We start from the raw sequence: 27,840 nt of genomic DNA, 5'->3' as shown, positions 1-27,840 counted from the left end.
GGGATTGATCCATTATCCACAGAGTCATTCTGCTCATTAACATACCTTCTGTTGGCTTTTTTCCATGGTTGTCTCACTTCCCCATTTCCTTACTTGTGTTTCCTGGAATCATATTCTAAATAAAAACTTGCACTCACACCTGTACCTCGGGGTCAGCCCGGGTCAAACTGCTACCCTACGTTCCCATAGAGATCATCCATTTTGGCTATCACTTGATTCATCTATACTCTAACCAAACAATACTAAAATCAGAATGTTTGCTAAATGGGTCAAGTTCTATATTCCTCTTTGGAAACCAGCTGTGTTTCACTGATCCCCCTGTAATGATTACATTAGACCCTTGTCAACAAAAAACATCCTGGAATGCCAGGATTTTGTTAAAGACAAGGAAAAGCTTTTTTGCCGTGCAGCTTGCAAACCAGGGAAATACAACCTCTGGCTGCAAACTGAAAGTACACTCCAAAGGGGAAGGATTAGGCACAGGGTTAAATGGACAAAAACTGCAAATTCTGTGCCCTTTATGGGGACTGGTCAGACTTAAGTCCCAAACTGCAAGTATCATGAGTGGAGTGGCAAGGAGGATAGAGCTCGCTATTTCTGGTAGCACTTTCAGGATGTGGCAGCCATTTGAGAGCATGACAGGATGTGTTGCAGGGGTCTTTTTGCAAATTTTGCTGAATTTTGTGCAAGCTTGCCACCTTAGGTTGTGCTGACTGGTTTTGTTCCACATGGTCATTTAACCTGTTCAAAAATTTTAGTTTTTACTCCTTTGACATGAGGGACCCATTTTGTCTATCAGTTGTATTGTCTAATTATTGGGGTCTTTTGTTCTAACCCGAGTTTGTATTTAACCTCACTACATTCCATATCACACTACAAGCAGCTGATGGAGAAAATACAATATTCTTCCTAGTATCTTAGGCTTCTGTGCCCAGCATCACACCACATAGGATCATCTCAACAGATGCAGAAAAAGCATTTGACAAAATCCAACACACTTTCATGATAAAAACTCTTCACAAAACTTAGGATAGAAGGAAACATCCTCATCTGATAAAGAACATCTATGGAAAACTCATAGCTAACATTATATTTAATGGTAAGAGACTGAATACTTTCCCCCTAGCACCAGAAATAAGAGAATAATTTCCACTCACAACTTCTATTGTACTAGAGGTTCTAGCCATGACAATTAGAGAAGAAAAAGGAGTAAAAAACACCTAGATTGTAAAGGAAGAAATGAAACTATCTCTATTTCCAGATGACATGACCTTGTATATATAAAATCCTAAGGAATCCACTAAACAAACAAACAAAAAACAGCAACTACTAGAATAAATGAGTTCAACAAGGTTGCAGGATATAAAATCAACATACAAAAATCAGTTGTATTTCTATATACTAGCATCTTTGACCTTTGGGCAACTTAACATTTCTGAGCCATTGGTTCCTCAATCAGAAAATGAAATTAAGAAATCAGTTCTATTTATAACAACATCAAATATAATAAATTTAACAAAGAAATTTAAGACTTTTACTACCCTGAGAACTATACCTAAATAAGTGGAAAGACACCCCATGTTTATGGGCCAAAAGGCTTAATAATAAGATGGCAACATTTCCCAAATTGATTTACAGTTTCAATGTAATCCCTGTCAGAATTTCAGCTCGTTTTTTAGAAGAAAATGAGAAGCTGAATTTTTAAAATGCATATGGAAATGCAAGGAACATAGAATACCCAACCCAATCTTGAATAAAAGAACAATGTTAGAAGACTCAGACTTCCTGATTTCAAAGTTTATTAGAGCGACAGTATATAAAATAGTATGATACTGGCATTAGATATACCTATATTAAAAAAATTAAAAAGATAGACTTATAGATCAATGGATTAGAAAAGAGAGTCCAGAAATAAACCTTTACATTTTATGGTCAATTGATTTTTTAAAAATTTTTAAAGATTTTATTTATTTATTTGACAGAGAGAGAGCGCATAAGCAGGGGGAGCAGCAGAGGGAGAGGGACAAGAACACTGCCGGTGGAGCAGGGAGACCGACGTGGGGCTCCATCCCAGGACCCTGGGATCATGACCTGAGCTGAAGGCAGACACTTAATCGACTGAGCCACCAGGCATCCATGGTCAACTGATTTTCAACAAAGGTGCCGAAAAAATTATATGACGGACAAATTGACTTTTCAATAAATGGTGCCAACACACTGGATATCCATATGCAAAATAAGAAGGTTGGCTCATAAATCTAAATGAAAGAGTTAAAAAAAACTTAAAACTCTTAGAAGAAAATGTAGGAATAAATCTCAACAAGCTTGGATTAGGCATAGGCTTCTAAAACATAGCACTATAAACAGGAGAAAAGAAAATTCTCAGCAGCCCTTTGAGGCCTGAGGGGAAAGATAAAAGGGTGTGAAAAGGAGCTGACCTAGGATATCAGGAGGCTAAATGTTTATTTCCTTATTCTGTTGAAGATTATAATCTACTTTGGTTTATCTGTTTTTCGACTTGAATTGAGACCCTTCTTCTTGCTGACTTTACTGGGCTCTCAACCTTGAGAGAGTAACTAGAATCTTAGTACCACTCTAAGAAGTCAGCCCCTGGAATCTGCAGGCATGTCTTTTGGCAGATGGCTTTTTGCAGTTCTGCAGACCAAACCTAATTATCCATTTTGAATTGTCATCTGAGTTTCTATTTGAGTTGCCAATGTTTGTCCATTTGATTCTTCTCCTGTCCATTAAGCAATTTTAGTGCATGAAAGAGCATCTAAAAGAATGTCAGGAAACCAGCAGCTGTTTGTTGAGAGCCATATGGGATATCCTGGCACGATTCACCAGAAGTCCATTTCTTTCCTTAATCAAGCAAGTAGGAAATGTATACTATTGTAATAAAAAACTCAAAAAAGATATGGCCTAACACAACAGCAGAACAGTCTGCAAAATTCCTATCATGTTAACAGAATCCAACATACGCACTGAATGCAATTCTACTTGGTCATGAAGGAATGTACTTAATCTCTAGCAGATTACAAAAAACTAAAATACCGTGAATTGGAGCCACCTAATAGCTTTTTAATAAATACATATTAAATATGTTTAAATATGCTTTCCTCAGTTTTAAGTTTCTACAAAGGTTAAAATTCCTCCCTAACCCCCATCCCCATATAGCATCTCTTGTCATATCTGAAGTTTGTCTGATTCAACAACACAACAGAAATTAATCTCCTTTCAGTGATACTCCCTATATTCCCTTCTTGTTTAGCAATAGCAACAGAAGGGAAATCAAATAAATACATCAGCCAAAGTTTATTTTTATATGCAATAAATTGTTCATAAAAGTGAAATCATAATGCTCAGTGGTGACAAGAATGCTTTTTAATGACAAGGGGGCTTCTTCAATCTTTCAGGTGCTTTTGAATAAGGAACGTATGATGGACTTTTAAACATATAAAAGTAGGGGCAGGTAAGATCACCTTGATAGCAAGTCCATCTATACAGTAGTAAAATTTTTCCTTTATTGGAAATTTACAAGTTTCCTAGTCCTTTAGAGCTTGAGTTTTGAACTGGGATATGTTCTCACTACTAGCAATCTGAAATTAGAAACATCCAATGTACCTATGAAAGGCTGTCCTAGCCAGGGAGTCACCTGGCAGTCCAAAGAATAGCCTTTCTTTGCCCACTGCCATTTCCCCTGGGCACCCCCTCAATTTCATCCTCCTCTTCTTCACCACTGACTAGCAGAATGCATGGCTGATAAAGGTTCTGCTTCCCAATTTTTTTTAAAGATGATTTCTTTACTTTTTAGTTTAAATTTTTTTTATGTAATCTCTACTCCCAATATGGGGCTTGAACTCACGATCCTGAGATCATGTTCTGACTGAGCCAGCCAGGCACCCCTTCTATTCCCCAATTTAAATGTGTGTATGGGGGGCGCGGTTCTACACCACCAAGCAATTCTCCAACCACCAGCCAGGTGTCCTACAATTCAACTCAATTCTAACACTATCTACCCAGAGATTGCATCAGATTCCATAGGTTGAGGGCTCAGTTCTACATTTGGACCCTCCCCCACCTTATCACCTATGCTTCTGACCAACTAGCTATAGATTGGGGGTTCCAATAACCCACTCCTTGGGCATAATTTGCTAGCGCGGACCTCCGACGCCAGGTGTCAAGTCTGGGTTGTCATCTGTGCTTCTGACTGAACAACTATAGATCAGAGGTTCCCACAACTCCTTCCTTAGGTTTGATTAATTTGCTAGAGCTGCTCACAGAACTCAGGAAACCCATGTATCTACTCGAGTACAAGTATATTACAAAAGATATTAAAGGATACAGATCAATAGCCAGATGAAGAGATACACGGGGGCAAGGGCGCCAACAAAGGGGTTTCTGTCATTGTGGAATTGGGGGCCCGGCATGGTGGCACATGGAAGCGTTCTGGTTCACCAACAGAGAAGCTCTCTGAACCCGCACCTTTTGGTTTTTTAGGAAGGCTTCATTACCATAGGCATGACTGATTGAATCACTGGCCACTGGTGATTGATTCAACATCCAGCTCTTCTCCCCTCCCCAGAAATCAGAGGGTGGGACTGAAAGATCTACCCCTCTATTTCAGGTTGGTCCTCTTGGCAACCAGCCTCCAAAAGTTAGGGAATTTCCAAAAATCACCTCATTAACAAACCTGGTGGTGGTGGAAAGGGGCTGGTTATGAATAACAAAACATCCATTTCATCTTTATGGCTCTGAAGCATTTTCAGGAACTGAAGATAAGAAACCAAAGATTATAACAAAAGAAGTTCCCATTGCTCTTACCACTCTAGAAATTCCAAGAGTTTTGGCAGCTATGGGCCAGGAACTGTATGTGAAGATCAATTATATATGAGAAGTACTTCTCATATATATTTGGTTATTCAGATGAACAAAATATATATTTTTTAAAGCTTTTATTTATTTGATAGAGAGAGAGAAAGCGCAGGCACAAGCAGGGTGGGGTGCAGGCAGAGGGAGAGGGAGAAGCAGGCTTCCCACTGAGCAGGGAGCCCGATGCAATGCAGGGCTTGATCCCATGCAGGGCTTGATCCTAGGACCGTGGGATCATGACCTGAGCCAAAGGCAGACGCTTAACTGCTTAACCGGCTGAGCCACCCAGGCGCCCCCAATTTTTTTTTCTAAATGACCAAATATATATCACAGTATCTTATAAACCACAATATCACAGCTGATACCTTCCCAAACTTATTAATAAGGTTGCCAAAGTTGCCTGGGATCTGTGGTCCCAAGCTTGCTTTCTTGTTGATTCAGCACTCCTGCTACTCACTCACTCTTTCAACTCTAACCAGGGTCCTTTACTCCAATTTTCCACTGTATCCCCACCAGCTTCTATCCATGCTCGATCACTGAATAATCTAGCAATTCTCTCCTTCACTTATTTAAATGCAAATATAGTCCCTTCTCCCTAAAACCATAAACAACATTAGTCCCGTACCCTAAGTATATACAACTTGCCCTCAAACATTCTATGCTCCATTGTTCCTGGGAAAAGAGTAAGGTTTGGCAAAGAAGTGTTGGCTCCCAATTCCATGTCTGATGGAGAGAAGTTGCTTTACTAGAATGCAGAGTTGGTCTTGTGAATGCAAGTCCCCAGAGAAACATTCTTAGGAAGGACCATGCTCTGTCAGGAAGACCACAGGCTAAATAGGTGTTTGTCAGCTTCCTTGGGAAATTCACATTTACAGCATGGCTGCTATGAGCAATACAAAAAACAAACTAATTCCTCAAAGGAGTGTAATCTAGGTTCCAAAATCTGGCTCTCCAGCCAGGTCGTCTCTCTTTCTGGCATCTTCACTTGGATGTCCCCCAGGTGCCAAAAACCTAACATTTATACTCCACTAAACCTGCTTGTCCTCTATTCCCTGTTTAGTTAATAGCACCCTTATGCACTGATGACCCAAACCTAGAAACCTGAGCTGGCTTTGTTTCCTGTTCCTCACAGCCCACATCCAACTGGGCTCAAATCCTGCTAGTCCTGTCTCCGAAATGTCTCCTATTCCTTCACCACAACTGGAGTTCAGACCCCACCAGCTTTTATTTTAACTATGACAATAATTTCTTCAATGATCTCCTCCCTTGTTTCTTCCTACTCTCTTCAGATCTATCCTTGTACTGCCTCTAGAGTTTCTTTCCAAAACAAAGATAGAATTATGAAAGGCCCTCTTTAAAACAAAATAACGACGACACACACACACACCCCTTGGATTGCTCTTCCTGCCAAATTAAAAAATCTAACTTCAGAGGAAGAGAGATTATTGCCTACTCCGTGTTATACTCAAGCAACTGGTTAGTACATCTCAGGCTTTTGCTGGCAGGAATTCTCCACGAGTCTCACATGTGAGCCCTTCAGTAAGGCCAGGGAATAGACAGTTTGAACGCAGCTAGTCTTCTATCAGTCTTCTTCCTCAGGTGTCCTAGAAAAATCTATAGTAAGCCCCTCCTGACCACCCAGATTAGGATGTGAAGATGACTGGAAGCCAAAGAAAAATAGAGAAGTCCATGTTCTCGGGTTCAAGTGGGGACTCCTGCTATAGAAAAATTCCACTGACTCTCTGTCTAATCTCAGACTTCCCCTTAATCACCTTTGTAATGAGCGCCTGCCTTTTCACCATTTTCCTAACTGGTCACTTGTCATCATACTAGTTTAATGGTTTTAGTTTGAATTAAGTTGTTGAGGCATTCTATATATTTTCCTATTCAAATATTAGAATAATAGTTTAGAATGCCAACTATTTTCTTACTGATTATAATTATGAACTGAAGTTTCAGGATTTGGGTTCAAATTCTGAAAGAACACTTCTCCTAAAATCTAAATTAATTCAGTGACCAAATATATTTTGAGCCCATATGTAGCACCAAGCACTAAACTAGATGTTGGGGCTAAAATAGTAAGAAAAAACAGACATGTTCCTTGCACTCTAAAGTGCAAGGCAAGTGCTCTAAAGGGGAGGTGCCTGGTACTCTGGGAAACTATTATTCTGGAATTTGATTTAATCAGGGGGTCTTTTTAGGAGGAGACACTTCCTCTGATATGGGAATGATGATAGGAGCCACTTTATAGGTCAGATGTTCTGGTCACAGTGACAGTATCTGCAGAGTGGGTGCAGCTATGGGAGAGGACCTAGGGAGGGCAGGGATAAGGAGATGAGCTTGGAGAAATAAGAGCTAACATCTTCATAGTTGAGAAGTATTATCTTTATCATAAATACAACTGAAGTCCTTGTAGAGCTTCCCTTTATGGGGATGGAATGTTAAGGTCTAATCAAAGAAAGGGGGATTTACCTGAATTCTGACTCCTGAAATACCTTGTTAACACTTTAATGCCTCCATGACTCTAGTTTCCTTACCTCAATAATCAGTTTACCTCAATGCATGTCATCTCAAGTTTTGTAGAGATATTTTAAGGAACAATGAGTCATAATTGCTGAGTTCTTTGAACTCCTTGGATGAAAGATGTTATATGGTCTATAAATGTAAAGCATTGCTATTATCTATCAGACAGAAAGCTGTCTCCAGCCAAAAAGAAACTGGCAAAATACAAAGTATATAAGTCTCCATCCACTTGTCAGAGTTAAATATATAATCTGGGTATAAATTAAATGGGCTTAATGCTGGGTAAGCTCAGCATCTTTGATCTAAAATGCCCAGAGCACTGTGCAAACATTAAGTCATCTGTTCTCAAAATGCCCTATGTACATGTCATAAACACCAGCCATTATAATTCTTCCTGAGGATTACAATAGAGTTCACAAAGTTTAATTTTCTTTCCAAAGGTCACTAGCAAAGTTAGTGTAAAATCCCAGAAAGAGGATATAAGCTCCTGGTTTATTCTGCCAGTCCTATTTTTTTTCACCTAAACAAGAAAACAAACATAAACACCTCAAAGCCAAAATATAAACTACAGAACATGGAGATGAAGGAAGAGCTTAAATAAAACAAACAACATGCTTTTATCCTTAGGTAAATGTTGTATTTCTTTCTTATCTTTAATATAGGACAAATTTAGTACTTGGTGGATTGTTTTGGCATAGAAAAAGAAAAGGGACTGAAGGTGAAGACACCATAAGGGACTTTCGGCAAAAGAGGTGAAACAGAGACAGAGATGAAAGGAAAATGTCTAAGTTCACCCTTTTCCTATTAAACCTTTAATATTGGTACAAAACAACTTCTAAAAGGGGAATTGAGAGTGAGGGAGAGACAAGCAATGCTCAGAGTCAGTTTATCCAGGGCCTTTGAAAATGTTTTCATTTCTTTTAAAATCAGAAGAAATAATGTCATAATCCAGCCTGGATTAAATTTGTCTTTATACCAGCACAGTTGTAAAAGAAAGTTTTAATTTTTAAAAAATTTTCTTTTTATTTCAAGTTTTTATTTAAATTCTAGTTAACATATACGGTAAAATTGGTTTCAGGTGTAGTAGAAAAGACAATTTTAATGATCTTTTGCAGTGGAAGGGGCCCACAAAGACAGAAGTACCTAGGGCCCCTGATGATCAGAATGTGGCCCTGGAAACTTGGATATTTTGAGGAAAACCTGCTGAGGAAATCCTTGATGAGGATTTATTTATTCCACCCGGACACTAGAGAATCTTGCAGAAGCAACTAAATATAATATTTTTCAAGTGATTCAACAAACTGACTGGAGCAAGCTAAATGAAAAAACCTGGAGGGCTGTCAACAAAGGAAGATGTGATTTCTCCATATAGCCAGCCAATCTACAGAGCACAGGAATGTTGTTTTATTTAAAAGGACTAATGAAGATTTGAGAATGGTGAGCCTCCATCTGAGAATTTATAATGACCAGTCTCCTCTCATGCTGGTTTCTGATCCAAATTTGTATTAACTGTGTCATTTGGGAACTTAATCCCAAAAATTATTTTTAAAGTTTTCCTGGATTGGTAGTGCCCCTGGATCCATACAAATCATCTCTCAAGGAAATACTTAAAACCCTCAAATACTTCACAAAGAAAAAGTTCCACAAAATCCATCTGCAATAAAAAATAATCATAAAACATGAAAAAAGAAACCTAATGTTAAGTAAGAACCTGTATAAACGTCAAAACACAAAATATGAGGGGTGCCTGGGTGGCTTCGTCGATTGAATGACCAATTATTGGTTTCAGCTCAGGTCATGATCTCAGGGTCCTGGGATCAAACCCCAGACTGCACACTCAGCCAGAAGTCGGCTTGGAATTCTCTCCTTCTGCCTCTGCCCCTCCCCTGGCTCGCATTACCACTCACTCTCTCTCTCAAATAAATAAATCTTTAAAAAAAAAACACACACAAAATAAGACACCCAAAGACTTTCACCTCAAATGAAGACAGATTTTTGAATAAATATGGGGAATTACGCACAAAAATCTGTGTGCCTACATAAATAAATAAAATCTTAAAAAGAAAAAAAAGAAAGAAAGCTGAATTCTAAGCCAGCAGTGGTCTAAGTGAACCTTCAGAGAGCTTCAGGATTTGATAGCATCAGGCTCATTTGAGAATGGGATGAGGTGAACCAAAACAGGGTGATTGGTTCAAAGTTAGTTTAAAAAAAAGTTAGAAACTGAGATTCCCACCTTCACCCCTTCTGCTAGCTGGCCTAAGACTGGGTGGGTAAAAGTGGGTCTTTAGACAGGAGGTATCAAAAAGATATACTATATACAGAGATTTATACACGAAAGTTGATGCCCTCCGTGCTATTCCAGCCATCCTTCCAGAAAGCTGGCCCAGGGGCGCCTGGCTGGCTCAGTCAGTAGAGCATGCGACTCTGGATCTCCAGGTTGTGAGTTCAAGCCCCACACTGTCATCTGCTTTAATTAAAGAAAAAAAAAAAGCTGGCCCACCATGTGTTTACACTCAAGTGCTAGATAGCAGGGTTTCTCTTGTTTGTTTGTTTCTAAAAGTAGGGGCACCTGGGTGGCTCAGTCAGTTAAGTGTCTGACTTCGGCTCAGGTCATGTCTCAGCGTCCTAGGATCAAACCCTGCAAAGGGAATCCCTGCTCAGCGGGGAGTCTGCTTCTCCCTCTCCTTCTGCCTTTCAGCCACGAGTGTGCACTCATGTCCTCTCTCTCTCAAATAAATAAAATCTTTAAAAAGAAAAGCAATTTCACTGGTGATCTCCCCAGATCGACCCAGTCACCAACAAACCCAGAACTTTCAATATGCTTTTTTTCTGCCCTATTTTAACCTTTGAGCAGAAAGCAACAAATTAGCCGAAATTGGAGGAAAGCAACTAGTATGAAGTGAGAGAGACCAAAACAAAGAAAGCAATTGGAACAAATAGAGACTGTTCTTGGATAAGAAAGCTAAAATGCCATCAATAAAATCTTCAATTTTGGTCTGTGTAAACTTCTCATTTTTTTAAAGATTTTATTTTTAAGTAATTTCTACACCCAATGTGGGGATTGAACCCACAACGCTGAGATCAAGAGTTGCAAACTCCACCGACTGAGCCAGACAGGAACACCTAAACTTACCACTTTTGTGTGTTCATTCTGGAATCACATTATTAGGGATTAAGGATAACTGGAACAAAAGCAGACAGGGACAAAGCCGCCCCCTCCCCAAGAGGAAACCAGCCTTAAAAAGATTTTACATCCACCCTGGAAGGAGCCCTCTACCCTTTTCCATGTGATATATAGATGACAAAAACCTGATTGGATGACAGGCACAGGGAGGGTTAATCAGATTAAATAGCCTTCCAACAAACCCATAAAAACCCCTAGACTTAGAAACCCCGATGGCAACCTTCTCAGTTCCCCTCCCTCCTCTGGAGCCTTGTACTGTTACTTTGCTATCACTCAATAAGCCTTGCTTTGCTGCCCACCACTCTGTCTGGTCTACCTCTTCATTCTTCGAATCAGCATGACCAAGAACCATGGGCACTGATGGAGAAAAAATCCTGTAACATTAGGAATCTAAAAAAATTCCAGGTCACTGGCTAAGGGTTGATTTCTAAATATTATATACATGGCATAAAATTAAATATGTATTTATAAATTCATTGGCACAGGGGTAAATAGATGACTTGGATGGTATTAACCCATGAAGCCCATGCTTTTGGTATTGTAAGTAGAATACACTGTGAAAAACCTCCATTTTTTTTTCCTTTTTTAAACTTAAGTAGGCTCCACATCCAACATGGGGCTTGAACTCATGACCCTGAGATCAAGAGTCACATGCTCTACCGACTGAGCCAGGCAGGCACCCCAGAAACCTTCATTTCTTAAGAAAAGCATTATCATTTTCCAGAAAGTAAAAATAGCAGTGTCACCTATGAAAGAAAGTTTCTTGCTTTACATGCCTTTATATTCCAGGCTCTGAAGAGGTAAAAATCCTTTAATTAAGAATAAGTCGGGTGCCTGGGTGGCTCAGTTGGTTGAGCGACTGCCTTCGGCTCGGGTCATGATCCCGGAGTCCTGGGATCGAGTCCCACATCGGGCTCCCGGCTCAGCGGGGAGCCTGCTTCTCCCTCTGACCTTCTCCCCTCTCATGCTGTCTCTCTCTCTCTCTCTCTCTCTCATAAAAATAAATAAAATCTTAAAAAAAAAAAAAAAAGAATAAGTCAATCTCTGGGACACCTGGGTGGCTCAATTGGTTAAGCATTTGCCTTTGGCTCAGGTCATGATCCTGGGGTCCTGGGACTGAGCCCCAGAGCCCCACATGGGGCTCCCTGCTCAGTGGGGAACTTGTTTCTCCCTCTCTCACTCCCCCTGCTTTGTGCTCTCTCTCTGTCAAATAAATGAATAAAATCCTAAAAAAAAAGAATAAGTTAATCTCTGAATGTGATCATAAGATTTTAATCATCTCTTGGAGTGTTGACAAATCCATTACTGCTGAGATATCTTTGTAAGAACAAATGCTATATTAACCATAGTTGTTTGTCTCCACAATTATCATCTTCTTGACAGACCAAGAATCACCTGTCTGCTGGTTTAGAAGCTATACAATGGGGAGTGCTTGGTGCTTTACTAAAATAGGACAATTCATTTAATGGCTGTGTACTACTGTTAGCTTGGTTTGAAAATATCAATCAACTTGCATGATCCAAAATTAATGAGATTATCTCATTACAGCTTTCAGGAGACATAATTTCCAAGCTAACTAAGTCACAAAGGCTTTTTAAGGTGTCATTAATAAGTTTCAGATATTTGCATAATTTTAGCTGCTGTTTATATGAAATAATGTAGTTACAAACCAAAGTCCAAAGATGACTCCATTTAAAATTTTTCCTATTTTTCCCCAGCTTTAATATAATTGTATAAAGAATTAGTTTCCCGAATAAGATAAATTGCTCCTTTCAAAGTTAGTTAAATCTTGGAGATGATACACTTGGAAAAATTTGTGTTCAGTAATCTAATGAAGTATAAAACATTAATTTTGTAAAATTTATATTTTTAAAAGTATATTCTAAAAAGATATATTAAGATATAATTTGAGTTATTGTATGCATAATACTTTTATTAATATATGTCAATATATCAATATATGAATTGAATATATTCAGTTCAACAAATACTAGAGAACCTAGTATAAGTTGGTTTCCAAGAGTGACAAAGATGAGTAATGTGCCTTTTTGGCCTTCCAGAAATATTCAGAGTAAGATAAGTGATTAATAGGTATGAAGATGTGTGCCACAGAAGAAAGCAAAAGGTAGGGATTGCAAAAAAAAAAAAAAAAGTACTAGAAGCGAAGGGATTAAGATAAAAATCCTTTTGGATAATTTCAAAAGATTTCCTCTAGTAAGTGGTTGAGATAACCCATGAAGGATGAATTTAATTTCTACTAGAGGAGACACTTATAATAAATCTGTGCTTTTAAGTAACTAATAGTAGAAAAGTTTTATCTAACAGTCTGAGATAGATATGAAATAGATTATATAACTTTAATACTCTTGTCTAATTTTTTTTTTTTAGATTTTATTTATTTATTGAGAGAGAGAGACAGCCTGAGAGGGAGGAGAGTCAGAGGGAGAAGCAGATCCCCCGCTGAGCAGGGAGCCCCATGCGGACTCGATCCTGGGACTCCAGGATCATGACCTGAGCGGAAGGCAGCTGCCCAACCAACTGAGCCACCTAGGTGCCCCTTGTCTAATTTCATTAAGTATAATGTATTGAGTAAAAATTTAAGTTCCAAATATTTTATACCTTCAATTATATCCAGGAGAATTTTTGTTTCCTTAATAGGAAATCCCTAGCAGTTACTCTGGACTCTTCTTAGATCAGTCACAATTGCATTAGAGACAAGTTTAATCAGAATCAGTGGAGTGGGGGTTCAGATATTGGTATTTTGTAGAAGTTCTCTAGATAATTTTATTTTAATATTTTAAAAGATTTTATTTTTAAGTAATCTCTACACCCAAGGTGGGGCTCGAACTCAAACCCAGAGATCAACACTCCCACCCTCCACTGACTAAGCCAGCCAGGCACCCCTCTAGATAATTTTAATGTGCAGTCAGGATAACAGACCACCAGGCTAAATTTCAGTTGAGCAACTTTGGTCTTACTAATAACTGATTTACTTTCCTTTGCTGGTTCAATAAATAATAAGAATTTTTCCAATAATATTTTTTATTAGCTACCATTTGACTAAGTATTTACTATGTGCCAGGCACAGGACCAAACATTCTTTTATGCATTATCTTATCTAATTTTCATAGCTAGGTGTATTTAAATTACTTGCCCAGTTAACTGTCTCATTCCCGGACCCAAGAACTTACCCACTGCACCACACTGCTTTTCTCCTCTAATTCAATGCTGATACTGGGACTGTCGAGACCACAGTCTATCAGCAGTTATAAATAAACGTTATCTGCAAAGAGCAAATAAGAACACAAATGACACAAGAATGAGTATGGAGGATACCAGGAAGTGACACTGTAGGTTGACCAGGCGTTCAAAATCTCTAATTCCCCGGGCCCCCCAAGACCTCCTCCAGCCTTTAACCACCCCTACCTAACCCCACTTTTAAAGCTCACTGGTCCTTGATGGCCAATTTTAGGGAGAGAATAATCTTTGAATACAAAGGGTCAAAAAACCAGCCCAGGTATTTCCCAAATCCGAAGCCGCAGTCTAGGGGTTCAGTTATTAGGGGAGATGGGGAAACACCTTCTCGAGCCTTCCACAGCAGCCCACCGACTCAATGAAATGGGAGGAAATGCTGAGGGGGGGTGGGGGAGGCGCTGCTCAGTTGGCTTTCCCTAGAGTCTTAGGTGGGAGACCTCGCAGCAAACCTCCAGAGGTGGGACACACGGCTGGAAACCCAACCCCCCATTCCCTACTACCCTGAGGGGAGGGCGGGGTGAGTGCCCGCGGGGCCAGCCATATTTGCCGCCCTTCAGGATCTCGGGGCAGGCGGGCGAGTATTGTCCGGTGCCGCACCCTGAAGCAAGGGCGCGACCGCAGTTTCAGTTGTCTGGGGAGAGGGGCTGGCCCGACCCTAGTGCACAAACCCCGATTTAACTGAAGGCACTGAAGCAGGGACCCCGGCTCGTGCTTGGGGCGAAGTGCTGCCAGCTCACCCCAACACGGAACGCAGCTGGCGCGGGAGCTTGCTACTCCCGAGGATCCCTAGGGCAGCCCGCGCTGGTTGCCATGGCAACCCCACGCTCCTGGCGGAGCCGGCGCGCGCCGCGGGGTGCAGTCACTGCCGGAAGTGACGTGTTTCACCTGCCAAGCGAGGGTGGGGTGGGACGGGGGTGCGGAGGTGCCGCTGCCGCCAGCCAGTCGGGAGCGCGCAGGCACCGGGCGACTGATTCCCCGGGTGAGAGCCGCCTACCTTCAGTTACCGCCCACGGCCGGGCCGCCACCATGGCGCTTCTGCTGCGCTTCGTTCTCTTGTGCGGAGTCGCGGGTGAGTGGGGGGCAATTTGATTCCTAGGGTTCCTATTGCCGGCACCGCCCTGGGGCGCTCGCTGCCTGCGGCCACCCGGGAACAATGAGGCGTGGGGGAGGGGACGGGTGCGATTTGGGGACGCTGCGGCAGTGGTGGCCGTGCGGGCGGTATTGCACTGGTGTGGTTTTGCGGAGCCAGGCGTGCGAGCTGGGAAGGTGGAACGGCTCCGAAGGGAGCCATGCGGGGGCGTGAGATGTCGGGGGGGGTGGGAGTTGGCGGTAGTAGGGACCCAGCCCCGAGATGAGGGGCGGCAGTGGAGGGGCTCCCCGGGCGCGGGTGGGTGGGCGCGGCATGCCGGGTGCGCCTGGCGTCTTTCCCAGACCATTCTTTGCTGCGGGTGCGAGCTTTGCTTTATTTACTCTTGCCCTTTCCCTTGTTAGCCGCTGTGTCGTGTCCGTCTGGGGTTACTAGATTTCAAAAGTCTTGGGCTGCGAGTTTCCAGGTGTTGAGCAGTCCAGGCGGGGAGGCTGAATTACAAACGCCATGATTAAATAAGACACTGAGCTTTTCAGTGCCTCCGATCGTCCAAGCCACCTCTAGGAAAGAGGCGCTGAACGAACAGTAGCTTGAGCATATTCTTGGTCTCATAGAAGAGGCGAGCCCAAGCACGAGACGAACAGTAGCTTGAGCATTCTTGATCTCGTAGAAGAGGCGAGCCTAAGCACGAGCTGTTAACTAGAAGGTAGCTCGAGGAAGTAGACGGTTGGAAATCCAAACTAGGTTCCTGCAAAAATACAGTTATGATTTCTGCAGCCTCCGAGCAAAGTGCAAAGAAGAAATTCGTAACCTCGGTTTGCGTTTATGATGAGTTAATTCATTTTGAAGATAAGAGGGGATGACTCGTACAGGGCAGTTCCTAAAGGATTCGCTAAGTGCGTTTTTCGACTGCGCCTTTCTCGGGAGGGGAAAAAAAGGCATTTAAAAAATGCGTGGACCATTAGAAAGCCTAATCATTTGACGCTTTAAAAAACTGATCTGTTTTCACGGTAGTGTTTTAACTAACTGATCTCGTTTGTCAAGGTAAGCACATGTCACGTTTAGAACCAGATGGTTAATTTAAAAAAAAAATCCATAGGTGCGACCCTCAGGAGGCACACTTTGTGCACCCTCTGGAAGGATTTTTTTTTTTTTTTAAGTGTTCGGAAGGATTGGGTGGCCCTTTTTGTTGGGATGGTTCTCTACTTCCTGTTGAAATGTTAATTCCATTGTTGGACGCCACATCTGTGAGCATTACTCATGGGATCAACATTCTATTAACAGGTCTAATCTTCGATGTATAGCATCACCTCCACCTTTTTGATACATATCCTTTAGACTTGGGTGAAATTTCCAAAGTAAAGCTTCCGGAAAAGATGAAGGGTCAGTAACCAGTTTCCATGGTACATTCCCATCTTTGTTTTGTCAAGGACTGAACTGAAGTTGAAGTGGAAACGCATGTTCTTTCTGGGAAAATTATTTTAGTCTACATCTAGAGCAGAAAAGTGGAATAACAAACCATGTAGAGGATTTTTTTTCCTCCGGGGATGTCCAGATAATTGTCTGGAGTTCATTTTTTCTGGACACCTCACTTTGTTAGGAACAATCTCAACTGAAGATATTTTTGATAAATACAGGGAGGGCCCTTCTACTCATAAACTGTATACTAGGATAGTGAACTTCTCATGAAAAGACTTGAGCTTAGCTTTAGCTTAACAAGACAACTATTTTTAGGTACAGTTTTCCTGCTTAGGGAACAACTCAAAAAGCTATGTAATTGATGTATGGCTTTGAGTATTTCTTCAGATAACTCTTGCCATTTTAGGCATTCATTGCTATGAATTCGATTTGAGTGGTAACATGATTGGCTTCTACATTTGGCAAAACAAAGTGGAGGAGGCTTACATATTAAAAAATTGCAGTGCTATTTTTCCTCTAGATCTGTTTCCATATGGGTTGTAAAGAGTTTTGGTATATATTGTGGTTGCTAGTGGACGTCCTCTTGATGCATTTTATTACCTACCCAGTAGCAGGTCATACTACCAGTAGTAATAGTAGCAGTAGTAGAGCTGTAGCAAAAGTAGTAAAATTAAAGCCTTGATCGAACAGTTACTAAATGTCAGGGTACTGTTAAGGGCTTTACATATACTCCCTCTACCTAGCAACCCTGGAGGGTATGTATTATAATGATCCCTGTTGTACATGTGAGGAAACTGAGGCACAGAATAGTTATATAACTTAATTTGCCAAGGTCACAAATTTCCTTCTTAATCCTTGCTTTTACCACTATGCTATTTTTGCCTCTAAAGCAGCCACTTTCCTCTTCAGTTACCTCTAATTGACCTCCTTAAATTTCTATCACTGGTTATCTGTCATGTAGTAAGAACTTGCTGTTGGTTTGACTATGTGCCAAATACTGAAGACTTTTATTATTAGCCCTTTCATTTCTTGATCTTAGTTGAATCCTTTCAGACACTATTAGGAAAACATGAGGAACCATGCACGGCTTAGGCGGGTGTTGTAAACTCATGTGTCCCATGTACCACCATCAGCATCACCTGGGGATCTTGTTAAAGTTTGGGGTGCTGCTGTTTCTCACATTGTCAACATGAGTGAAGCTAAAAAGTACTTGTCTCCCCACCACTTGTTAGCCCTTTGATGGCTGCAGGCCTCTGTCCTTTCCGTGCGCCTCAGTGCTTTGTGTGTCAGGAATAGGGATCCGGGCGCCTGGGTGGCTCAGTCGTTGGGCGTCTGCCTTCGGCTCGGGTCATGGTCCCAGGGTCCTGGGATCGAGTCCCACATCGGGCTCCCTGCCCCGCGGGAAGCCTGCTTCTCCCTCTCCCGCTTCCCCTGCTTGTGTTCCTGCTCTCCCTGTCTCTCTCTGTCAAATAAATAAATAAAATCTTTAAAAAAAAAAATAGGGATCCTACCATCTCAGAGTCATTATGGAGCAAAGTGAAATGTTTTATCATTTTGCTTTCCTGGAGTCTTCCTTTGCGTAAAAAATATGAAGATTAAATGTGAACTTTATCCCCTCCATATACCTCTCTTACTGTTTACATTTTGGCCATTATACCAACTACCTAAAAAATGTTGCCCCTCCTCCGAGGCAAGCCACTTTACATTGGCTCCTTACCCTATTTGTTGTGGGGTCCATCAGTTACTCAGTTTATTTCATTGCACTCACAGATCACAAGGCAGGGGCATTACTTGTGTTCTTGTTACAGTCCCAGTGTTAGCTTATGGTATGTGGCAAATAGCAAATGTTCAGTAAATGTCGTGTGACTGAAAGTTTGCAGCCTTTTTATCAATAGGTCTGTGTATATGAGGTGGCTCTCATCAGTTCCAGCTCTCTCCCCCTTCTCATCAAATAAAGATGGTCTTTGTAGTGGTCATTCCAATAGCCTTGTCTCATTCAGTTGTTCGTCTATAAAGAAGTGCTAAGCTCTTGCCTTATCTTTGATTTCATTGTTCTATTCCACTTCAATTGACAGAGGTAACAATAACCCTGCACCAAGTCCATTTATCTTTTTGGAGCTCCTTGATACCTACTTTGGTTCTTTCCCACCCTGCTAACCTGCTCTTCACCGACTTCATAGTAGGTCCCTTACATCCCAGCCTTCCCAATGATTTAGCCCATAGTCCTCTTCTCTCCATCTTAAGTGTGGGTGACCTCATCTATCCATTACTATAACCTCCAGATAGTTGCTAGTGACTTAAAAATAGTGCCAGCTCAGTCCACCTCTCCTCTGAATTCTGGGCCACTGTGTCCAACTGCCTAACATTCACATTCCACCTGAGTGCACTTGAGTGTCTCAGATTCTGCAAGTCTGGAGCCACTCTCATCCATTAATTAATTGATTACATGATCCAGTCATTCAAATATTTATTGGCTGCTATGTTCTGTGCCTGTGCTAGGTGCCCTTACAGTAGTATAGAACTTTGCAAGGTGCAGAGTTTTGATAGGACATTCCCAGTAGATGGTACAGCTTTTGCAAAGGCATGGAGATCTGAAAGGGTATGATGTGTCTTGGGAGGTGAGAAATTCAGTTCATTAACGCATCTAACCAGCACTTCTTGAACTTTGGATGTGTATCTGAGTCGTTCTTATAAGAAAGTCCGGTGAGGCCTGAGATTTTGCTTTTTAACAAGTCCTTCATGATGTCACTGCTGACCACACTCTGGGTGGGTGAAGCTCTAAGGCTGTGCCAAGAGCTTAGTAGGAGATGAAAGATGATTGACATTTGTCAAGTTATACCACCCTCCGTGGTGGCACTAAGAAGCTTGTGGAGGCATTCAAGAAGTGAGATTATTCTCTTGAATGACAAACTCGGCAGCAGTCTGGAGGCAGGTAGAACCAATGGGTCTAACACTAACACGGGAAGCTATCTGGGATGATGCACACATAAGCAGTACCTGTTGAAAAACAGAGTGGTGTTGGGCTTCCTCTCAGATCTGAAAAGTTGTTTTGAGGGAAACGCACCAAAGCCTGATACCTGGTTGGTTGCAAGAAGTAGTTGGACAGAAGCAGTTGGACAGAAGCAGTAAGATTCCTGGCTTTGAGTGAATGGTGAAGTCACTGACTACAGAGGAAGAAAAAAGGAACACGTTTTAGGGGAAGCGACCAACGAGCTTAAGTTTGAACAGGTGGTATTAGAGGCACCTGAGGGGAATGGAGGTAAAAAAAAATACCTAGTAGGATTGAAACAAAGGACTGGATCTTGGGAAAGGGACAAAGATCGGTGGTAGAGAATTGATAATTGCTGCTGGTAAGTGCCATCTGTGTAAGGTTAACCAGGAAAAGCTGGTAGGACTAGGAGAGATGGTGAAATGTGACACTGGAGCACATCAGCATCTAATAAATACACAGAAGGTGAACAACGAGGAGTGATGCTCGGGATGCGCAGGATGTAGGAGAACTGTGGGATGAGGGTGTCCCAGAAACTGGTGCAGAAACGAGGTCAATGGGTCTTACCATTAGGAGATTATTGGGAACATTCAGGAAGTTCTTGATTCCACAGGGAGGACAGTTTCTGTAGTGGGTAAAGCTCGATTTTCATAGATTAAGGAGTGGGCATCAGGTAAGTGAAGAAAGGGAAACAGCATTTGCAGTTGGCTTGACAGTGAAGCGTTGCACATATGACCTTTATCCCAAGGGACAGTAGCAGACCCAGGGGATAAGGTAGAAGCCAACAGATGGGAACTCATTTTCCTTTGTGCACCCAGTTTCCTCCTTGTACCTTAAATGTTGGGGTTCCTCAGTTTATGGCTTCAGTTAGCATTTATGTCTTGACAGCTTCCAGTGTCTAGTGTCTCCCAAGCTTTTTCCCATCATTTGAAACCCCCACTTGACATCCCCTGTGTAGACTTTCCACAGGCATCTCCAGTTGAACCTGTCTACATAACCACTGTTCCCTCTCCCATTAAGTGGCAGATATCTGGGTACTCTACCTTCTTATCCTCTCATCTGCTTACATCCAGTCAGTTTCTGAGTCACTTGTATCCCTCCAGCCGCCAGAGTCCAGGTTATGCCAGCATCTCTTAAGATGGTTGAAATTGCATCGTTGGTGTCCGATAAGTGAATTTTCCCCTGCTCCGAGCACATCGCATTACTGGAGTGTGTTCTAACGTTTATCAAGTGGGCCTTTATTATACTTGTTTTTCCTCAACAAACTGTACATTTCATGATGTCAGGGATTATCTCTTCCTAATTCATTCCCAGCGTGTGCACAGTGCCTGTTAATGAAATAAATGAGGAAAGTGTTCCAGACAGGAATTGATGAATATTGACTTGAGAAAAAGACCTAGAGGGAAAGATCATTTGAAGGTCACGAATAGGTACATCATAACAACAACAAAAAAGAATAGGTACATCATGGAAGAGGTGAGCAGGGCTGGGCTCAATATCCTGCACAGGCCAGCTTGGTGTTTGTCAGCTCTGCTCTGCCTTCAGTAATGGAGTGAATTTGTGTGAACGCTCAGTCTCATTTTAATCTCCTGTTGCAGCCTGTTCTCCCAATCCCGGTGTTTCCATCTTTCCTCTGTTGCATACAAAGCATTCTCAAGTGTAATTAAGTAGAGGCAAGAATTGTTACTGGGAACTTTCAGTTTGGTTCATTTGGTGGCCAGAAAGGCATGGATGTGGACTTTAAAATGATAAAGGAGACCAGACAAATTAAAAATTATCTGAGTAAAATGAACTTTTTTTTAAAGAAAAATCTAGTATTCTAGAATAATTGTTAGATTGGTATTGGAATTAGACTGGTTTCTGTAGAGTGTGGTGCTACGTATCAGTAAAAAGTAGCAAGCTTTTCTGGTGCTGGTTCCCTACCTTATTTTCTACTCAACTTTTTTGGGGGGCTGAAATGACAAATGGTGGAATGGGAGGGAATTGGGAAAACGTCACCCTGGCGTGATGAAGTGATCTGTTGAGGAAGCTGGTTCCGAGTTCATAGTTTGGTTTGGTGATCTCTTGGGGCCTTACCATTAGTATTGCTTTGTAGTTTGTTCACTCTGTTGAATTCATTACTGTCTGTAAAAATGCAAAGGAAGCTGAAAATGTTTCTATATTCAGTGGTGAAATGGCGACTTAAAGAGACAGTTTCTCTTTTTTGCTTTCCCACAGGCCTTTTTTGTCACCTTTCTTCCCTCACCTCATTGACTCACTCTTCCAGGTTTCTAATAGTTAGCCAATTAGAGTTTAAGCATTAAAGGCTTTAACTTGACTCAGCAGTATTTGCAATTTATTTTATTTATTTATTTGAGAGAGAGAAAGAAGGAGCAGAGGGAACACAAGCAGGGGGAGTGGGAGAGGGAGAAGCAGGCTTCCTGCTGAGCAGGGAGCCCGATGTGGGACTCGATCCCAGGACCCTGGGATCCTGACCTGAGCCGAAGGCAGACGCTTAACGACTGAGCCACCCGGGCGCCTCTGCAATTAATTTTAATTAGCAGTGTGCTATAGAAGAGAAAGACTATGGCCTGTCCTGTTGACAAAGGGAAGGTAGGCTAAGGGAGGGAGATAATAACAGTCTAGTTTTAGGGTAGGTGTGAGATCAATGGCATGGTTTAGTTTGTCTTTTGATAGTTGGTGAGAAAAAGGATTTACAGTCAAATTAACCAGTATTAGTTGGTTAACTGAGACAATGCAAATTACCTTTGAAACTATTAAATCACCTTTATTATTTCAAAGCTATTTTACAAGTTGGAATGGGAATGACTTTGATTTCATTTACTTCCAAGAAATAAAAATGTATTTAGATTTCAAGTAACTAAATGTGGTTACTTTTTCACCATCCCATAGTGTAAATGTATGTTCTCAGTGAGTTTTATAGGTTTCTCCAGAGGAGGGGTAGTTTGGCTGCACAGATCCCATGCTCTCAAGGAATCTCAGGACACATTCAGATAGAGTGAACAAATTCAGCCACATCTCTGTTGAATTGTTAGAGTGACTATAGCTAACCCTTTCAGTCTCACTTGGATTCCCCAGTGAAGAGAGCTCTGGACTCTTGAATACCAGCGATTCCCATGGGGGTTTTCCCTAATGGGCCAGACAAAACCTTTTTGAGTGTGTTGTGCCCTGGGTTGTTGTACAGTAAGAATTGAGAAGAATCTCTAACTACTTGGTTGTACAATGTGAGATCTGATACTTTTAGAATGAACTGGTAACTTTGGGCTAGAAAAGTGATTGCGCCTTCCCTCCCCCCCTCCCGTAAATAGACACATATATTTTGTTTCAAAAAACACAAGAACATTATACAAATTTTAAATTTATATTTTGCAATAAAAGGTATCAGTATATGCATTATTTATATAACTTCATCAGGGATGGAATTTGAACCAGTGCTATTATAAACATGTTGCAGTTACTAAATCTAGATCATCGCAGTGAACCAAAATGCATAGTTGTTAGGATGTAACTTACATCCAGAGAGAGAGAGGTGTGCGTAGGGACAAGCTGACTCCTCTGCTGAGATCATGACCTGAACTGAAATCAACAGTCTGATGCTTAACCGATTGCCCCCCAGGTGTCCTGATGTAACTTACTTATTTTTTAAGACAATTTTATAAGTGCCTCATTTGAATCTGCTCTCCTGACAACCTCCCGATAGGAAGAACATTTTGTATTATTCTCATTTATAGGAATTAAGTCCAATAAATTGTGACATTGGTCTAAACAGTGCTGTCCAGCAGAAATGTAATGGAAGTCACATATGTAATTTAGTTTTCTGGTAGTCACATTTAAAAGTAAAAAGAAATAAAGGTGAAATTAATTTGAATATATATAATTTTGTTTTTTTTCTGGCTTGCCTGAAGCATATCTGCAGATGTTATAGTGGTGGTGGGATTTAGATGGATTTGGAGCTCTTGGGCTCCTCAGCCCCAGCAGGTTGTGCCTTGTAGAAATATTTGAGTCTAGAGTCGTGAGACATTACAGTTCTTCAAAAAGAATATATTTTGTTTAGCCCAGTATATACAAAATATCATTATGTGATCAAATTAAACATTAATAAGATTAAATTTTTCCCCCCCGTACTAAGTCTGAAATCTCATACTACATCTCAAATCGCAGTAGCCATGTTTGAAGTGCTCAGTAGTCATATGTGGCTAGCAGCTACCCTGTTGGTCAGCACAAGTCTAGAAATTAGAGCTTTAGTTCCAGTCACCTTCTAACATCTAGTCTCTGAACATCCTACTAACTAAAAAATCATGGGTGTGATGTGCTCATGAGATAATGATAATTATTTGTATCACACAGTATTCCTGTTGGTAACAAGCTAAATAAAGTCTCTCGTTTCTTACTTAGTTTCTTGGAATTATCAGAACATTTGTTACTTAGGCACAAAATTGTATTGGCTGCCCTTATTCGATGCATTTACGTTTTAGGTATGAGGGAGAAAAAAGAAATACATGCACAAAAAATCGCATTTTTTAACTTGCCTGTGAGGGAAATAAATGCATTTATGGGAAGGTAGAAAATAAGGATAGACTGGCCCCTGATGATGGTTGCTAGGGAAATTTGAATTCACTTTGGGATATTAGAAAGGAATTAATGTGAGTTGAGGCAATCAAGTTAGACATGCTTACAGCAGGGGTGATTTTCTTACTGTAATTAACCCTTTATTACCTTCAGGATTTTCATAAGGAGATAATATTTACTCATTTTGATCTTATATCTATTTCTTTGCTTTCTAATTTTCTGTGATCTCATCTTTATAAGACACTTTACCTGAGTTTTGTGTGTGCATTTGCTTTGTTTTTTGCCAAGTACTCAGTTACTTTTACTGTTTCATGTTAATTAAAGGAAGAGAGCCTGAGGTTTTTATGAGCAAGGAAGAAAAGGCATGTTTTTAAAAATAGAGCAATACATATTATACTGTAAAGGTGATGAAAATATTCACCATGGCAATGGATCTGCTTTACCCATAATGCAAAATACGCTATTTGCATTTGTTTTGCCAGAGAATTCTGAAATTAGCATCTGTGTATTAAGGAACGTGGGGAAGGTAATATACTGCATGGATTGACAAAAGGCTAAAACTTAATTCTGATTGCATTTGAAATTCTTGAGATGAGTATTTGTGTGTGTGGGGGGGGAGAGAGAGAGAGAGACAGGAGGGTGGGGAAAGGATGTGTCACAATCCAGTTCAACAAATACTGATAGAAAAAATGTCTGCATGTTTACATTCTTAGGTACCCCTGGCTTTCCACTATAATTTACATTTTCCCTGGTCCTGATTTATAACATATATTAAATATTTCTTATTTAGAACTTGAATTCCTATGGAAGACATTTGGGGGTAAATAAATCCTATAATGTGTATATACGGGTGAGGTGTTGTGATAAATGCTTCAGAAGATAATGAGGAAGACACCATTCTGATACTGTCAGCCAGCTTGGGGCCAGAGAAGCAGAGCGGGCTGGGGATCAGAGCAGAAATGTTACGTGATATAAAGATGTATGGTTTTCTGATTATTCTCTTGGTGCCCCACTGGGTTCTCCTGACCCCTTTCGGCTCCCTCCACTTTATGTACCAACCCTTCAACCTGTGAGTCTCCTGCCCTCTGTTTACACCAAACTTTTGGTTGCTTCTCCACAATGACCAGGAAATGCCTTGCCTCATACTCCTGTCCCACCCCCTCCCATCATAGCGTCATCTTGGTCTGTTAGGATTTACATTTATTTATTTATTGTTTGTTTGTTTATTTGAGAGAGAGACAGAGCATGAGCTGGGGCCAGGGGCAGAGGGAGGACAAGCGGACTCCCCCAGGAGCCGGTCAGAGGGCTCCATCTCAGGACCCTGGGATCATGACCTGAACCTGTGTCAGTCACTTAACTGACTGAGCCACCCACTCACCCCTTTTCTAACATTCTTACACAGCAGTTACTTGACCTCTCAAATACAGTGATTTTTCTCTCCAGTTTACTGAGGCAACCTTCTCTTTATACTTCTTTCCCTGAAGAAATCTTGAACGCTGTTGACACTGTCGCCTAGCTTCCTGAACTTCGTCAGACCTCTGTCCCTAAGATCTTTGGGCCCTACCACCTTCTACCCCACTTCTGGTTACTTTAAAACCAGAATTTTTGGGGCGCCTGGGTGGCTCAGTTGGTTAAGCAACTGCCTTCGGCTCAGGTCATGATGCTGGAGTCCCGGGATCCAGTCCCGCATCGGGCTCCCTGCTCGGCAGGGAGTCTGCTTCTCCCTCTGACCCTCCCCCCTCTCGTGCGCTCTCTCTCTCTCTCTCTCTCTCTCTCTCTCTCGCATTCTCTCTGTCTCAAATAAATAAATAAAATCTTTAAAAAAAATAAAATAAAACCAGAATTTTTTCAGTAATCCAGGGTCCCCTGGTCAGAGCTCAGTTCTGTCTCTGATACGGATTGATCTTACAGGCCAGTTTCTTTGCTCCTGCTCATGGACTGTGGTGCACAGCTGTGTACATTGGGAAGACTTTATTGTCCCAATGTGGCTAGACTTTTTTTTTTTTTGTAAAGTCCATTTATAAAGCATAGGGACACTATATTTTTAACAAAAACAAGCATTTTCACAAAGCAGAAACATGTTTAATCTCACCCTGATTAGGAAATAGAATATATCCCACATTTCTCATTTCAAAACAACCCTTCAGGGGCACCTGGGTGACTCAGTTGGTTAAGCATCTGCCTTAGGCTCAGGTCCTGATCCCAGGACCCTGGAATTGAGCCCTGCATCCCCGCATCCAGCTCCCTGCTCCCTCCCTCTGCCTGCCTGCTCCCCCTGCTTGTGCACACTTTCTCTGTGTCAAATAAAATCTTAAACAAAACAACCCTTCCTTGACCACACATCACACTTAACCACTTTCCTTCTACCCTTGAGAGCCAAGTTCCTCCAAACAGTAGTCACTTCTGTTTCCCCTCACATATCCCAAGTTCGCAAGCTTTTCTAGTCAATTCTTCACTCTCTTCTGATTTCTAATGATGTAGATTAGTGTTACCACTTTATATAAATGGAATTATACAGTCTGTTTTTTGTCTAACTTTCACTTACCACGTTAGAAAGATTATTGGTTTTGTGTAGCTGTAGTTTATTCACTTGCATTGCTATGTGGTATTCTGTTGTGTGACTATATCGCAATTGATTTACCCATTTTATTGCTGATGGGCTTTTTCCCCCCATTTTTTTGCTGTTGTGAAAAATGCTGCTGCGTCATTCTCCTTCATGTGTTTCAGTGCTCATGCGTACACATTTCCCTACCTGTGAATGGTGTTTCTGGGGTCCCATAGGTAATACCTATGTTTAGCTTTAGTTGAAATTGCCAAGCAGGTTTCCACAATTAATCGTGCCAGGTGGTACTCCCACCAATAGAGTATGAGAGTTTTAGTTGTTCCACATCCTCGTCGTGGCTTTTTTTCATTTTGGCTGTTCTGGTGGGTGTATAGTGCCATATCATTTCTAAAAACATCCTAATTATGGAAGTTTTCAAATATATAAAACGAAAAATGTTATGATAAAGCTCAGCTTCATCAACTATGAACTTGTATCATTTGGATTCAATCAGTTACAAATTCCCTTAATTTCTTATACCTCAGTGTGTAAGCTTATCCATAGTTGTACCAGTCCTCTTATGTCCTTTCCTCCATTCTTATCTATTAATTAATTGATTGATTTTAAGGTTTATTTATTGTAGAGAGAGCACGTGAGCCGGGGTGGGGGGGAGGGGCAGAGGGAGAAGGAGAGAGAATCTCAAGCGGACTCCCCACTGAGCATGGAGTCCCACGCGGGGCTCCATCTCAAAACCCTGAGATCATGCATGACCTGAGCCCAAATCAAGAGTCAGACCTTAAGTAACTGGCTGAGCCACCCAGGCACCGCCCCCCCCATTCTTACTTAAAGGTGTTTTGTTTCCTATTTTCTAGGCATCATTCTTTTGTGGGGTGTTGATCCTTCAGTCTCTGAGTTTTCTGCTTTGTGTATTTTTAAACCTCTTTCATTCTATTTGCTCTTTCCTTTTGACTCATATAAACATGCTCTACATTTCTCATTTCAAAATAACCCTTCCTTGACCCCACCCCACACTCTACCACTTTGTTCCTACCAACACATTCCAACCTCTGTAGATAGATATATCCCATTAACAACTCCCGAAAACCATTACTAAATCAGATTTGGCCTAGGTCACTAGTTGTGCTCTTTTTTCAAACATAGTAGGAACATTTCAGAGTCCTTTATTTACATAACATTTTGATGAATTCTTCCTGTATGGAAGGCACTGCTAAGTGTAAGGGATAAAAGATTATTATATAATGTATTCATACATTATTTAATTCTTACAATGGAGTAGGCATTATTACTATTAATTCCCATTTTAAAGGAGAAGAACACTAACTTAAAAAGGCTGGAAATTTGCCTGTAGCCAAGCATTTAGTAAACTCAATATGAATTTG

At 41.2% G+C, this 27,840-nt stretch overlaps 1 protein-coding gene and 1 long non-coding RNA gene across 11 annotated transcripts in view; one reads left to right on the top strand and one right to left on the bottom strand.

The window, feature by feature from the left end:
* The window catches only part of LOC141372612 (uncharacterized), a 97,419-nt gene extending 82,755 nt beyond the window's left edge, over positions 1 to 14,664 (bottom strand). Inside the window, exons 1-2 of one of the 2 annotated variants that reach the window (XR_012377936.1) lie at positions 14,572 to 14,664; positions 13,771 to 13,862 (exon numbers count right to left, since the gene is read on the bottom strand). This is a non-coding gene — a long non-coding RNA (uncharacterized lncRNA). Of the gene's footprint in view, positions 1 to 13,770; positions 13,863 to 14,334; positions 14,500 to 14,571 lie in introns of those variants that run through there. The other variant, XR_012377937.1, reaches the window with a different exon arrangement.
* CXADR (CXADR cell adhesion molecule) overlaps positions 14,581 to 27,840 on the top strand; it is a 54,035-nt gene continuing 40,775 nt past the window's right edge. For all 9 annotated transcript variants that reach the window (XM_025872704.2, XM_073891715.1, XM_025872698.2 and 6 more), the window contains exon 1: positions 14,581 to 14,903. In XM_025872704.2, coding sequence (XP_025728489.2) covers positions 14,645 to 14,903 — 259 coding nt within the window. In that variant the 5' untranslated portion in view covers positions 14,581 to 14,644. The remainder of the gene's footprint in view (positions 14,904 to 27,840) is intronic.

The sequence above is a fragment of the Callorhinus ursinus genome, unplaced genomic scaffold (assembly GCF_003265705.2).
Source record: "Callorhinus ursinus isolate GAN/ISIS: 27379988/994484 unplaced genomic scaffold, GSC_fseal_2.0 scaffold1, whole genome shotgun sequence".
NCBI classification, from domain to species: domain Eukaryota; kingdom Metazoa; phylum Chordata; class Mammalia; order Carnivora; family Otariidae; genus Callorhinus; species Callorhinus ursinus.
This window is presented reverse-complemented; position numbering and strand designations above follow the sequence as displayed.